Raw genomic sequence first — 14422 nt, forward strand, 5'->3', positions numbered from 1 at the left:
TGGCATACAGCTTCCGGGTCATGTGGCTAGCATGACTAAGTCGCTTCTGGCAAACCAGAGCAGCACACTGAAACGCCGTTTACCTTCCTGCCAGAGGGGTATCTATTTATCTACTTGCACTTTGACGTGCTTTTGAGCTGCTAGGTTGGCAGGAGCAGGGACCGAGCAACGGGACCGCACTCCGTCATGGGGATTCGAACCGCCAACCTTCTGATCGGCAAGTCCTGGGCTCTGTGGTTTAACCCACAGCACCACCCGCGTCCAATTGCCTTCTTACTTATATCCAATAAAGGAGGTGCCACTGCCTTTCAGCTTCCTCCTCCTTCGTCTCAGTGTTGCTAATCTAGAACTCATTGAAGAAAAACTAGAATTAGCTGGCTCTGCATGTCATTGACTCCAACTGTTCCTGGGCTCTTTGTCTTTTGCCTTCCCAGTCTGTAGGGAACTAGGCAGTTTTTCAGGTATGGAAGGCCCAAGTCATTTAGGGCTTTAAACATTAATGTGAGCACCTTGAATTGGGCCTGGAAATGAACTGGCAACCAGTTCAAAACGGGTTATGTGAGATCTAAACAGAATCCCAGCTAGTAATCTGGTCACCGCAATTTGAACCAATGGAAGTTTCCAAGTCATCTTCAAGGGCAACCCCACGTAGAGTGCATTGCAGTAATCCAACCTGTAGACACGAATGATCCAGCAATGAATCTAAGATTGCCCAAAGGACTTTTACCTCTAAATTTGTAAGCCTATAACTGCATTTCGAACATGGTGCCAGAAAGTTTGAAATTAAAAAATAAAAATTTGAAATTTCCATATAAGGTTTAGTATTCCATTTCCCTGCTCCACCCTCATCCAAGGGTCCAGGTATACATATTCAGGTATCAGTTGTGGGCCATTTCCCCAAACACTTATTCATTGTGACCACATGTTATTCCAGCATTAAGTCCTCTCCACCCCATGTATTTTTAATGATTCTCTCTCCACCATGTTATTTTTTTTCCTGTAGGTTTAACTTGGCTTGAAAAACCCATTGTTATGGCCAAAGGCTGCACGTACTAAAAATAGAATGCAATGTAATGAAACCTCTATTATCCCATATTAGGAAGTATCTGTTGAAATATTAACGAGTGCATTTTTTGATGACAGCTTGTGCTCGATGTATCACGAATTCAGTTTATAGGCTGTGGAGCTTTCAACCATCTTGGATGCCCATGTGAAATTCCCTTACACCATGCTAAATCATTTAAGAATCTAATAAAAAGGCACACCGTTTTTAAACAACTCCCCACTCCCCAATACCTTTGGCTTCTTATTAAGTGACAACACTAAATAGCATAATTTATGGGTGAACAACTTTAGTGGTCCAGGGCTGCAAGTGTAACACAACTCCTGTGGCGGGCAGTTAGAGCCAGGGTGGTGTGGAGGTTGCTGGTTCTGTTGAAACATCTATTCAGTGTGGAGTTCAGTGGATGAGACTTCAGCCATGATGTCTGTGGTCTGTCTCCAACAATGGAGGCAGCTTGCCTCCATATGCCTGTTGCTGGGAATCTCAAGTAAGGAGAGTGCTGATCCGCCTAGGTCCTGTTTTTCAGACTTCCCTTATTTGTTTATTTCCAATTATAGGCTGCTTACTGTCTAGAGATGTCAAAGTAGCATCTGGTTGGCCATTGTGACAAAGTAGCATCTGGATGGACATTGGCCTCATCCAGGTGGCTCTTCTTATGTTCTTATGAGACAGGAACATAGATGTAGCCTTCTACCAAGTCAGACAAATGGTCCACCTAGTTTCAGTACTGCCTACACTGGCTGACAGTGACTCTCCAAGGTCTCTCTTAGCCCTATTTGGATATGCCAAGAATGGAAGCTGGGACCTTTTGTGTACAAAATAGATGCTCAGCCACTGAGCTACACCTCTTCCCTTATAGCATTAGGGTCTATCCCATAGTATGTGAGATATTTCTTTCTCATCCAACTGTGGAAAACTTCTGAAACTGTAAGCAATCTCTGCCCCACTGTACTTTGGTCAAATCACATATTTAAAGCACATGGCTTCCCTGAATAATCTTGGGAACTGCGGTTTACCCTTAACAGAGCTACAATTCCCAGCACTCTTAACAAACTGGAGCAGGGGCATGTGCCTTAAATGTGAGTGTGACATTGGTTACATCTTGGCAGGGCAGATGAGGGCCAGATAAAAATGCTTCACAGCCCGGCCCCCCACCCCCAGCTTAGCCATCTCTGTTACGAATACAGTACCTGGGCTCCAAAGAAATTATTACGAGAGTATAGCATCCAAATGGGCAAAGAACACAACCTCATGTTCGCGTGGAAGATATAAAAACACAATAAACACGATTAAATAAAAATATAAAGCATCATTTTAAAATACAGTAACCAAGATTAAAAATAATAGCTCCCAGATATGAAATAGTTGGCAAAACCTGGAACTGAAAAAGACATCTTGGCACCAGGTGAGCTTTCTTGGGGAGAATATTAGAGATCCAGGGAGCCATGCCAGAGAAAGACATATTCTTGGCATCATCTGCCTCGTATTTGAAGGTAGGGTTATCTAGAGAAGAGCTTTAGAAGAAGACCTTAATACTTAGGCAGGTTCATGTGGAAGGAGGTAGTCAAATAGCTTAGAGCTTTGAATGTTAAGATTAGCATGTTGAATGTTGCTTGGAAACAAATCAGGCGGCACCAGCATAGTCGTTTTAAAACTGGCAGGAAGTGTTTCACAAACCCATCCCCAGACAGCAATTTAGGCTCTGTATTTTAAACCAAGTGGAGTTTCTCCAGTCTCCAAGGGAAGCCCTGTTTGTAAATGTAAAAACGCAGAAGGTTGAGCCGGGGAGGAGGGAAGTCTTAGGCTCATATTGCCAAAAGTTTATTGTATGGTATTGTTTTATGAAAATGGTATTAAATTTGGAAAAAATGTAAAATTAATAAAAATTATTATAAAAACAACTCAGAAGGTTGTGCAATTGCACAGATTCCATTTTTAAAAAGAAAGAAATAAAAGAATATGTTTTGTATTGCTGATGCTTCCTTTAGTTACTTGGTCAGCACTTTGGGGACACTCTCAGGGACACTTTGAGAAGTTAGAGGGAGATGAGCTAAGGCCCCACCTCCTCAGTTTCCCACAATGGACTCCTGGCAAGTTCCATGGCTATAACCATCTCTTCCTATACACCTACCCACTCACACACATCAATAAGTTGGCAAGAGGGATGAGGGCAGAACTTGGCAGCTCAGGTTGCTGGTTGCTCATCCTCTACCTTAGTCGTTCTGATTACTTGGGGTTCTTAAGCAACCTGAGAGCTGGTATTGAATTATCCCCAGTGGAGCCATCCTCTCTCTCTCTCTCTCTCTCTCTCTCTCTCTCTCTCTCTCTCACAACTTCATAAGGGAAGAATGCTGAACTTGCAGGGTCAGGGAGCTTAATCGTATAGCTTGGCTGTGTAAATTGACAACTCCTTACTCAGCAAATCTGCTGCCTGGGTAGTCCAAGGTATTTGCTTACATTACTAGGGATTACAGTGGAGACTACTTGTTAATAATGCAGTTGGGGACAGCACAGGGGAGTCTGCCCCTCCCCAAGAGTTGCAGCTGGGATCCCTTCTGGACTGTCTGTTGCTGGTGGGATGGAGAGTGGGAGGTAGCAGAGATGCCAGCTATTTATTAGTAGTATTAGTAGCAGCAGCAGCATATGTGTTTAATAATTCCCTGACAGGGACTCAAGGCGGCTTACAGATAAAATAGAAAAAGCTAAAAGCAAAGGGGGGACGACGACAATTTTATCATATCTATCTAATCTATCTATCTATCTATCTATCTATCTATCTATCTATCTATCTATCTATCTGTCTATTAATTACAAACACATAATATCACTTAAAACAGGGTTAGGCAGCCTAAGGCCCAGGGGCCAGATGCAGCCCAATCATCTTCTCAATCTGGCCTGCGGATGAATCAGCGTGTTTTCACATGAGTAGAATGTGTCCTTTTATTTATAATGCATCTCTGGGTTATTTGTGGGGCACAGGGATTCGTTCATATTTTCCCCCAAAATATAGTCCGGCCCACCACATGGTCTGAGGGGCGGTGGACCGGCCCACGCTGAAAAAAGTTGCTGACCTCTGACTTACGGTAAAACATATAAATAATTACAGTGAAACATCACAGCAACAGCCCTTTCCTTCAAAACAGCCACTTCCCCAAAACCTGTCGGAATAAGAAAGTTGTCATCTGCCAGTGGAAAGACACATAGGCGCCGACTCCATGGGGCCTGAGGGGGCCCGAGCCCCCTCAAAAATTTTATTGGGGGGGCTCTGCCCCCCCAATAATTTAAGAAAATTATTGGGCGCGCGCAGCGGAAATGTCCTCTGCCGGTGACGTCACCCGGGCCTTGCGGAAAAGGTGCTGCGGGAGTCGCCGCTGCCGTGGCGGTGCCGCTGCAGAAGGGTGAGTGGCGAGGGCGGGACGGGGCCGCACGCTCCTTTCCTCGGCTGCCCTCGTCGCGCGCCTTGGCTCCCGCGGCCGGCGAGGGGAGCCCGGGCCGCGCGCGGCTGCTGCTGCCGCCACCGCCTCTCCTAGGGGCGCCACCTCCCCGGGCGGGAATGCTGCGGGTGCGCGAGGGAGGAGGGCGGCCCCCGGGGGCTGGGAGAGCCGGGCTGCCGTGGCCGAGAGGGCTGCTCTGCCGGGCGCCGCTGACATTGGAACTTAGAAAACTTCCCGGGGCAGGACCCCGGTATGGGCCCCCCCCAATATTTTTTATAAGTCGGCGCCCCTGGAAAGACAAGGAGGGAGCCACAAGCTCTTTGCATATCACTATAATCAGGAAGGTGAATGTTGATAGAATTCAGGACAGGCAAAAGAAAGTATGTCTTCACACAGTGCATAGTTAAACTATGGAATTCAATCCCACAGGAGGCAATGATGGCTACCAACTTGGATGGCTTTAAAAGAGGTTTAGAGCCAGGGGTCAGCAAACGTTTTCAGCAGGGGGCCGGTCCACTGTCCCTCAGACCTTGTGCTGGACTATATTTTTTTTTGGGGGGGGGGGAGATAGAGAACGAATTCCTATGCCCCTCAAATAACCCAGAGAAGCATTTTAAATAAAAGGACGCATTCTACTCATGTAAAAACACCATTCAGGCCCCACAAATAACCCAGAGATGCATTTTAAATAAAAGGACACATTCTAATAATGTAAAAACACAGAGATTCCCGGACTGTCCAAGGGCCGGATTTAGAAAGTGATTGGGCGGATTCATAATAAAGTTTCATACCACAGGTATGAAATTTACGGCATGTAATGCCTTAAGAGAAAATTTAATGAAAATGATTTATAGGTGCTACATGACACCAGTTAAGCTTCAAAAAATCTATCATTTGCCCGATAACAAATGTTGGAAATGTAATGAGACTGAAGGTACATTCTTTCACCTTTGGTGGACATGCCCAAGGATTAAGGCATTCTGGGAGATGATTTATAATGAAATGAAGAAGGTATTTAAATATACCTTCCTGAAGAAACCAGAGGCCTTTCTCCTGGGCATGGTCGGCCAATTGGTGTTAAAGAAGGATAGAACTTTATGTATGCAACAACAGCAGCAAGAATACTCATCGCGAAATATTGGAAGACACAAGATTTACCCACCAGGGAAGAATGGCAGATGAAGTTGATGGACTACATGGAATTGGCGGAAATGACTGGCAGAACCCGAGACCAGGGAGAAGAGTCGGTGGAAGAAGACTGGAAAAAGTTTAAAGACTATTTACAGAAATACTGTAAAATTAATGAATGTTAGAAAAATGTTGGAATGAAGTTATACGGCTTTAGTAGAAATGTTATAAGGAATTAAGTTTAAATAGATTATTAGAGCATTAAAGGGAAAAATAAGGTTAGAATGTGTTAAGACAATTATAGGATAGAAAATAGAGGAAGATGGAAAGGAATTGCTGAAACAATCAATAGAAGTGGAATACAAAAAGGGAGGTGTGAGGAGGTCGTGGAAATTAGTGAAAGGAGGATAAAATATTGAAATTGGACTGTGTTTTAAATGGTTTTTGTTTTGTTATGTTAGTTGTAGGTTAGTGTTTTGTAGTTTTTTTCTTTTTTGTTATTATTATTATTGTATGTTTTTTTTTCTTTTTTTGGTTTTTTGTAGTGTTGTGTTTAATTTGTTGGAAAATTAATGAATATTATTATTTTTAAAAAAATAGAAAGTGATTGGGCCGGATCCGACCCCCGGGCCTTAGTTTGCCTACCCATGGTTTCCAGCCTTTCTCAACCTGTGGGTCCCCAGATGTTGTTGAACTACAACTCCCATCACCCCTAGCTAGCAAGGCCAGAGCTCAGGGATGATGGGACGTCTGGGGACCCACAGGTTGAGAACCGCAAACTCATGGCAATGGGCTTCTGAATACCAGGTGCTGGAGGCTGCAGGAGTGGGGAGTGCTGCTGCACTCAGGTCTTGCTTGTGGGCCACTGTGAGAACAGGATGCTGTACTAGGTGGGACACTGGCCTGATCCAAGAGACTTATTTACGTTGCCATCATCACTGTTGCATTTTTCTATATAAAAAATGAAATGTACCCAGTTTACTCTGTACTAGGGCTTATTTCAGGATGCTAAGGCTGATTACATCATGCAGTTGGTTAAATAAATACTAAATAAACCTGGGGAAATGGTGCAAATCCCCACTTGGCCACCCAGTTCAGTGGGGTGACTTTGGGCCAGCCACAAATTCTCAGTCTAATCTACCTCATAGAGGGGTTGTTGAGGATCATATGGAGGGGAGGGGGCCAATTTGAGCTCTTTGGAGGAATGTGATTATAGAATGAATTAATGAATGAAAGTAAGTTTGCTACTCCTGCTTTGCATAAGGAAGGACCGTCAGTTCAGTGGGTAGAGCATATGCTATCCATGTAGAATGCTTCAAGTGTCAGTCCCTGGCATTTTACCCAGCTCTGCAACATTTGAAAGAGCCTTCAGCAATTATAATAATAATTTATATTAATAAAAAATTTATTATTTATATCCCGCCCATCTGCCTGGGTTTCCCCAGCCACTCTGGGCGGCTCCCAGCAGAATATTAAAAACACGATAAAACATCAAACATTTAAAAACTTCAGATTTTGATGCTTGTTATGTACGTTTCTCTGCCAATCGGTCTTCTGCTTGGGTTTTATGACTTTCATGCTCACATTTAAACATCTGAGTTGCATGGCTTTTAACGCCCGTTTGGCTATTTGTTTATTTTAGCTTGGGGTTTCATTGGCTTCACAGAGGGAATACCATTCCAAGGTTCATAAATCAGATACTCCCAGAGGAGAAAGGGGAGATGTGCTGTTGTGCCTTCAGCCTTCTTCAGCGCTGCTGGAGGGTTTTCAGAGAGCTTCCTTCTTGTCTTGTAATGACTGGAGGCCAGGCCAGTCCAACATAGACCTGCAGGATCCTTTCAGCCTCACTAAAAGAATTCCAAATACTGTTGTTTGTGGCCCTTTCCATCACTCTGTGGGAACATCTAAGGTCTGCCCAAGTCTCCCCAAAACACGGTTGAGTAAAAGACAGTGCTGATCTTTATCCCATTTAATGGAGGATCTGGGATCACTTTCCCCCAACCTCATTGTAGTTGTGAATTCTTGGGGTCACTCTTCTGGCTGTCAGCCAGCCCAGAGTGGTTTAACAGTCAACCTCTCTTCCCAGGAAACTCTGTACTAGGGCTTAGTTCAGGATGAAAATTGTAATTCTGGGAGGGGAACAGGGGTCTTAACAACTCTCAGCCACCCTCAACAAACTACAGCTCCCAGGACTTTTTGGGGAGAAGACATGACTGTTTAAAATGATATCATAGTCCTTTAAATGTATGGTGTGAATGTGGGCCATTCTTCCTCTTTTAGTTCCACACATTTCTTTTTGAAGGCTTGCTCATTGCCAGGCACAGATTTCTTTTCTTTTTCTTCTTCTTTGTTGTGTCCAGCTCCAGCCGTACTTCATAGCAGTTACTCTGGGTTATGAGACCAGAATAACTCCCTCTCTCCCTCTCGCTCTCTCTTTCAAATAAAGGGAAAGAAATACAGTGTAGGGCTTTAACCATGGAGAATAGGTTGGTGGGAGAGAGAGGCGGTGGGAAAGAAGAGTGCTTGAAGGGACGTTCTGAAAAATTCCACAGAACTCTCCTCACACTTGCATCATCTGGTGAGGAACAAGCGGGCATTGGATGCAAAGGCACTCCGAATGCCAGCCGTCATGGCTGCCAACTCCCAGCATGCAGCTGTTCCTCTCCTCTTCCAGTTTGCCTCAGGTTAGTTGCCAACCCGCAAACCTTCTCCCACCTCAATAATGAAAATCTTTTGACAGCCAGCATCAACGGACAGCTCTTGAGTTTTCCCTCATACTGGGTCCCGTGAAACACTTTGTAGCTTATGAGCCAGGAGTTGGCGGTGGGGGTGATGTGAGCGGCAGAGAGGGGTGGCAGTGTTGGAGTGAGGTTGGACGTGCAGCACTTTCAACAGAACACGTGAAGCTTCAGCCCTCCACTTGCAGAGTCCATATTCTGCTAAAACAAGATAGCGAGCCATTTTGGTGACTGCCAAGGGAGATGAGAGGCAGCGCTGCCAGGTTATCAGTTTGGAATCCTGGTTCCGCAGGCTTAAAAAGAAAAAGAAAAACCTAACTTTTTGTTCAGAATTATTGTATGGAGGAGGGGGAGAAACTCCAGCTGTACAGTGGTACCTCGGGTTACATACGCTTCAGGTTACAGACTCCGCTAACCCAGAAATAGTGCTTCAGGTTAAGAACTTTGCTACAGGATGAGAACAGAAATCGTGCTCCAGCAGCGCGGCGGCAGCAGGAGGCTCCATTAGCTAAAGTGGTGCTCCAGGTTAAGAACAGATTCAGGTTAAGAACGGACCTCCGGAACGAATTAAGTACTTAACCTGAGATACCACTGTATTTGCTTCTTGAACCCCTCAAATTTAGCAATAACTGCAGGAAACATAGGCCACATTCAAAACATACATTTAAAGCTATACTATGATACCACTTTAAACAGTCATGGCTTCTCCCCCCCCCCCCAAAAAAAAATATGTTTCTGGAACTGTAGTTTAATGGCAATGATATCTCGAATTCCCTGGGGAATCGGATTGACCATTAAACCCCACAGAGAATTGTCGCTCTGTGAGGGAAACGGGGGCCTCCTACCAGCTCTCCGCGCCTTTTACAAAATATGCCTTTCAGAATTAAGCCATGGCTGTTTAAAGTGGCATCATAGCAGCTCTTTAAGACTTGCCTGAGCATCAGTACCTCAAATTAGAGGAGGATTGGGGGGACGGCAGCCCCCCTCCCCTCATGACTATTGGAAGGCTGCATGGGGCGAGGGCAATATTTGGCCCGCAAACCTCTGTTGAAAACCCACCCCTGGCCCGTATCTCATCCCCCGTGTCTGTTGGTGGGCCCTGTGCCTGGCAGAAGAGGGCAGTCTGGTCTCCAGCTGTGTATGGCTTTTGTTTAATTTGGCTGCCTATTCAGATCCACCCTTGTTCAGTGTTTGACTTGCAGAGGGGATGGGGCAACCTGGCTGCCCCCTACCCAGGCAACTGTTCATAGGGGAAGGTTATGGGGGATGTCTGTGACCTGGGTTAAATTAGGAGGAGTCAGGCATGGGGCTTAAGGAGTTTCATTAAGGGCAGACCTACTTTTCTTGTACAGTGGTACCTCAGGTTACATATGCTTCAGGTTACATACGCTTCAGGTTACAGACTCCGCTAACCCAGAAATATTGCTTCAGGTTAAGAAGTTTGCTTCAGGATGAGAACAGAAATCGTGCTCCGGCGGCAGGGCAGCAGCAGGAGGCCCCCTTAGCTAAAGTGGTGCTTCAGGTTAAGAACAGTTTCAGGTTAAGAACGGACCCTCCGGAACGAATTAAGTACTTAACCCGAGGTACCACTGTAATTCAATCACGGCAGGTCACAATTGGAATGACTCCTGAATTCTCATAGGGATAGATAGATAGATAGATAGATAGATAGATAGATGAGTGCAAAGGGAATTGTGTATTGTACAGAAATCCTTATTTCGTGTGGCTGCAGAAGAATTACGTCTTGCAAATCTGATAAGGCAAAAGTGTGTGCTGTCACTGCCAGGTGACTAGGCCCAACACTCACTTGAACAGTTTCTGGCAAATCCTATAATGTTTAGCAGATCTTAGCAAGCTGCTTTTCCTCAATAGCGCTTATCCTCTGCTTCTTAAAACTGGCAAAATTTATTGCTGGGTAAGAACTGAAAAGCATAAATACCCATCTCCTGAAGTGTAAAAGCTTTGTTCAGCCTCATTCAACTTCTGAGACCTGTATACATTTACTTAGATTCCTGGGTAAATAATTAGGATTTTTGCCAGTCCATCGTACTAGCTGTGAAAACCAGGGATGGTAAAAGGAAAAGTATTGGGGGGGGGGGGCGAGACTGAACAATTAGGATGGAACAAACACTTCCTCCTGGGTCAGGCCTGCACAACTTGTCACCTACAACATACACAGCCCACAAACCATGTAATGAGGGCCAGTAGTCTCATTGTTTCGACTTATTCAGGATGCTTCCAGATTTGAGTTTATTGTGGAATCAGTGTTTTTCATGCATGCAAGTTTTTGTCTTTCTTTTGCAATGTCCATGCATTTCTCTCTATTTAATCCCAGTTGAGAAACACCTTTCTGTGCCCACTCTTTTCTTGCCATGAATTATTTTATAAACTTCTATAATGTACCATCTCACTTGTCTTGTCTCTAAATTAAAAAGTCCCAGACACTGCAACCTTTCCTCATTGGCACACAGTGCTTGGTAGTCTGAGCTACTAAGAGATTTATTCTGGGTAACTGGAGACGGCATCTCTCTCTCTCCCTTGAACCTGGACAAACCAGGTCTGATTTGAGTGGAGGTGGTCTTGCTGGTGTTATAATGGAATTAAATTGCTAACCCTTTGCCAATAGAAGCCCTCCAACTTTGTGGAAATTTGCTGCTACCTACCCTAAACCTCTGTGAATACGGTGGGCTGTATATCTGGCTTAATAATCTATATCCTGTTTTTTGAACACACACACACACACACACACACACACACACACACACACAGAGAGAGAGAAGGATGAGGATTTGCCCAGGCAAGCCTAGTGGGATTAAGCCACTGGTGTGTAAATTGTTGTTATTCATTACCATCTAAAAAAAAAAAGTGAATATATGGTAGATCTTTATCACAATAGGGTATTTCCACAACATGCATTTTTTCTCTTTGCTTCTGTGTGTTTCTCTTTTTTAGCAGGAGGGTGTGTGGTGGGGTTCAATTTCTTGTCTGTTGCTTCAGTTCAGAAGTGGGGGGAGAAAACTATATTGAGTGATGATAGTTGGTGCCTCAGGCAGAAAAGCAATATAGCAGAACGGTTGCCAGACAGTTTGACAGAGGATGGACTGGATGTGAACAAATGCAGGCACTGACGAGACAGAATGGAAGTATGAATGAGCAGAAGGGTATTGGTTTCAGGTGTGCCTTGAGGGGCCCACAGTGGCAGCAGAGGCTTGTATTGTATTATTTAAAAGATCCTTGCTGAAGGGAAATGGGCAGCCTGTTTTGAGGCAATGAATAGTTACTAGTCTGGTTGGGAAGGCAGAATCATAGAATTGTGGAGTTGGAAAGTCATCTAGTCCAATTCCCTACAATGCAGGAATCTCAACTAGATCATACACGTAAAATGGTCACCCAACCTCTGTTTAAAAATTTCCAAGCAAGGAGAGTCCATGGAAGTCTGTTTCACTGTCAAACAGCTCTTTCTGTCAGAAAGTTATTCCTGATGTTTAGTTGGAATCTCCTTTCTTGTCCCTTGAATGCTTTGGTTCAGGTCCCAGCCTCTGGAGCAGGAAAAACAAGCTTGCTCCATCCTCCGTGTGACAGCACTTTAGATGTTTGAAGATGGCTATCACATCTCCTCTCAGTCTCCTCTTTACCAGTCTAAGTATACGCAGTTCCCTCAACTGTTCCTCATAAGGCTTGGTTTCCAGACCCTTGATCATCTTGGTCGCCCTTCTCTGCACATGGTCCAGCTTGTCAATATCCTTCTTAAATTTTGGTGCCTAGAACAGGACACACTACTCCATGTGTGGTCTGACAAAGACAGAATAGAGCAGGACTATTCCCTATAGCTAAACTACACTGGGGAATATAAAAGAGAACGTACCACTGAATATGGATTCAGCAGAACAGTTGTGGGAGCCAGTGGAGATACTTCACCCAATCACTAGCTTGAGAAACCATGATGACTTGGTATATATGGTTGGAAGCCATGTCAGGTGTCACTGGTTCTCAGCCAAGTCCATGGGCTGTAGTGAACTAAGTTATGTTTAGAGCAGACACACTGAAATTAATGGGCCTAGGTAAGTCATGTCTATTATTTTCAATTGGCTACATTCTCTCTCTGCTAGTGTAAGGGCTCCAGTTCCTAGTGGACAGATGACTTTGAATGTGGTACAACAGAGGAATCCAATGTAACTATTGCAGTAGTGGAAACTTGTTGCTTCAAAGTTAAAGCATCAAAGGAGAATATTTAATAGTGCTAGAAAAGATGTTTGAACATGTTGTTTGCTTTCTAGAAAAGAAGAGGCAAAAAAAGGCAAAGCTTACCAATGACTGGAGAGAGCGGAGGAATGCTATTCGGCTCACAAATGAATACACAGTGGAAACACTCGTGGTGGCGGATGCTGATATGGTCCAGTACCATGGGGCAGATGCTGCTCAAAGATTCATTCTTACTGTGATGAACATGGTAGGTTCACTTGGCTTCCTTGAGATGTGTCTGCATTCAAAACTAGTCCTATGTTTTGATGCTTAGTTTTTGTATTTGAGTTTGAACTCTTTATTCATTTTTATATGAAACATCTTAGACAGGCATAGTTGCATCTTAGACAACCATAGTGCAGTAATTGTATGTGAGCTCTCTTTTGACAGCAATGAATCAAGTAATACTGATGGAGAGAAAGGGTTCTTGCAACACAGAGTACGGTACTTCCTTAAGTTAACAACTTCAACATTTAGGATGTCGACTCTAACCAATTCATTTTTGTGCTTTTTATATGACAATTAGTACTCCTCCAAATGCTGTGTACAAAAATGTGTGTGTTAGGGGAAAGTGTGCCTAAGAATGCATATACTAGTGAAAATTGATTCTTGTTAAGAGCACCAAAGAAGAGAAATTCATTAGGCTGCATCCAGTGCTAGTTCTACTCAGAACAGACTTGCTGAAGTTATTGGAGATTAATAACTTCATTTGTTAACTAGGATCATATTTTTAAAAGTCAAAATGCTCTCCTTCCCCAGGAAACTGAGGGTGCCAAGAGTATGGGATAAGTTTATCTGCAATCCCTGATGTGTCCCCCTTTGCACCCCTTTATTTTTGCCCACATAAATGAATGGCTCCTCCTCCTATGCTAGGTAGGATCTGCTTAGTACCTCTGACAGTGCAAAAAAATAACAATTGCCTCCCTTGCCTCTACTAACTACCCACCCTAATGCTAGTGTTAAATTACAAAGGTAGAACCTAGTTTTGCATTACAAATGGTCAATGAGGGCAATGATGAACTTCCATCAAGGCTTGAGGGTGCAAGGAGTCATTGGTGTCTTCCTATGAATGTTGATAAATGTTCAGGTTTTGGCCTTGCAGAGCTTAGTTTCTTCTCTACTCCAACATGGCAGGATGAACAGCTGCTTCTAAAAGAAACCAGAATGTTAATTTTGGCATGTATGCCAGGATTTAAGCAAATAGAGCATTGCTGTCGGGGAGGGGGGGGGATTTATTAATTTGGCTCCTTGCTGTAAGGCATTACATTTACAGTCAAACCACAAAGTAAGACTTAAAATGGCATATTAGCACACACATTATATTTATAGTTTTTTTATATATATAAAAAAGCTAGGATCTGCTTAAAGCAATTTAATATCTGTTTGTTGGGAAGGAAAGCCAGCATTACAAAATATGGTTTTATTTTTGCAGCTGCTGAATGAGGATATGAATTTAGGGGTGGAAATAGATGCAACTCAAAGGAAAACAAAAATAAAAATTATTTCAAAAGACACAGATCAGATGATGGGCTCCTAAAGCCAAATCTCTGCTTTAAATGTCTTTTAAAAGCTTTGAACAGTGCCTTAAGACAACATTGACTTATGAATATATTGTTTAAAAAAATTAAATGTCCCAGGGAAACCATTATGGAGAACTCTAGGTGCTTGGTCTAGACCTGAGGGTCAGGTTTTGGTGGTGATGAGTGCTTTCTGTGAAAGAACTAGGAGTTCAAAGGCATATGGTCTGGCAGAATTATGTAGTACATTCCACCTGGGACCACAGGTGGAGAATCTCATAACTCTGAAAATTCCTTGCT

At 43.7% G+C, this 14422-nt stretch overlaps 1 protein-coding gene across 3 annotated transcripts in view; it reads left to right on the forward strand.

Annotated features, from left to right (window-relative positions):
- ADAMTS17 (ADAM metallopeptidase with thrombospondin type 1 motif 17) overlaps positions 1 to 14422 on the forward strand; it is a 173567-nt gene that overhangs the window by 19595 nt on the left and 139550 nt on the right. For all 3 annotated transcript variants that reach the window (XR_013390667.1, XM_028705340.2, XM_028705341.2), the window contains exon 4: positions 12641 to 12813. Coding sequence is in view for 2 of the 3 variants with exons in the window: in XM_028705340.2 (XP_028561173.2) it covers positions 12641 to 12813 (173 nt within the window). In the remaining variant the exon portion in view is untranslated. The remainder of the gene's footprint in view (positions 1 to 12640; positions 12814 to 14422) is intronic.

Source organism: Podarcis muralis, chromosome 14 (genome assembly GCF_964188315.1).
Source record: "Podarcis muralis chromosome 14, rPodMur119.hap1.1, whole genome shotgun sequence".
Classification (NCBI taxonomy): Eukaryota; Metazoa; Chordata; class Lepidosauria; order Squamata; family Lacertidae; genus Podarcis; species Podarcis muralis.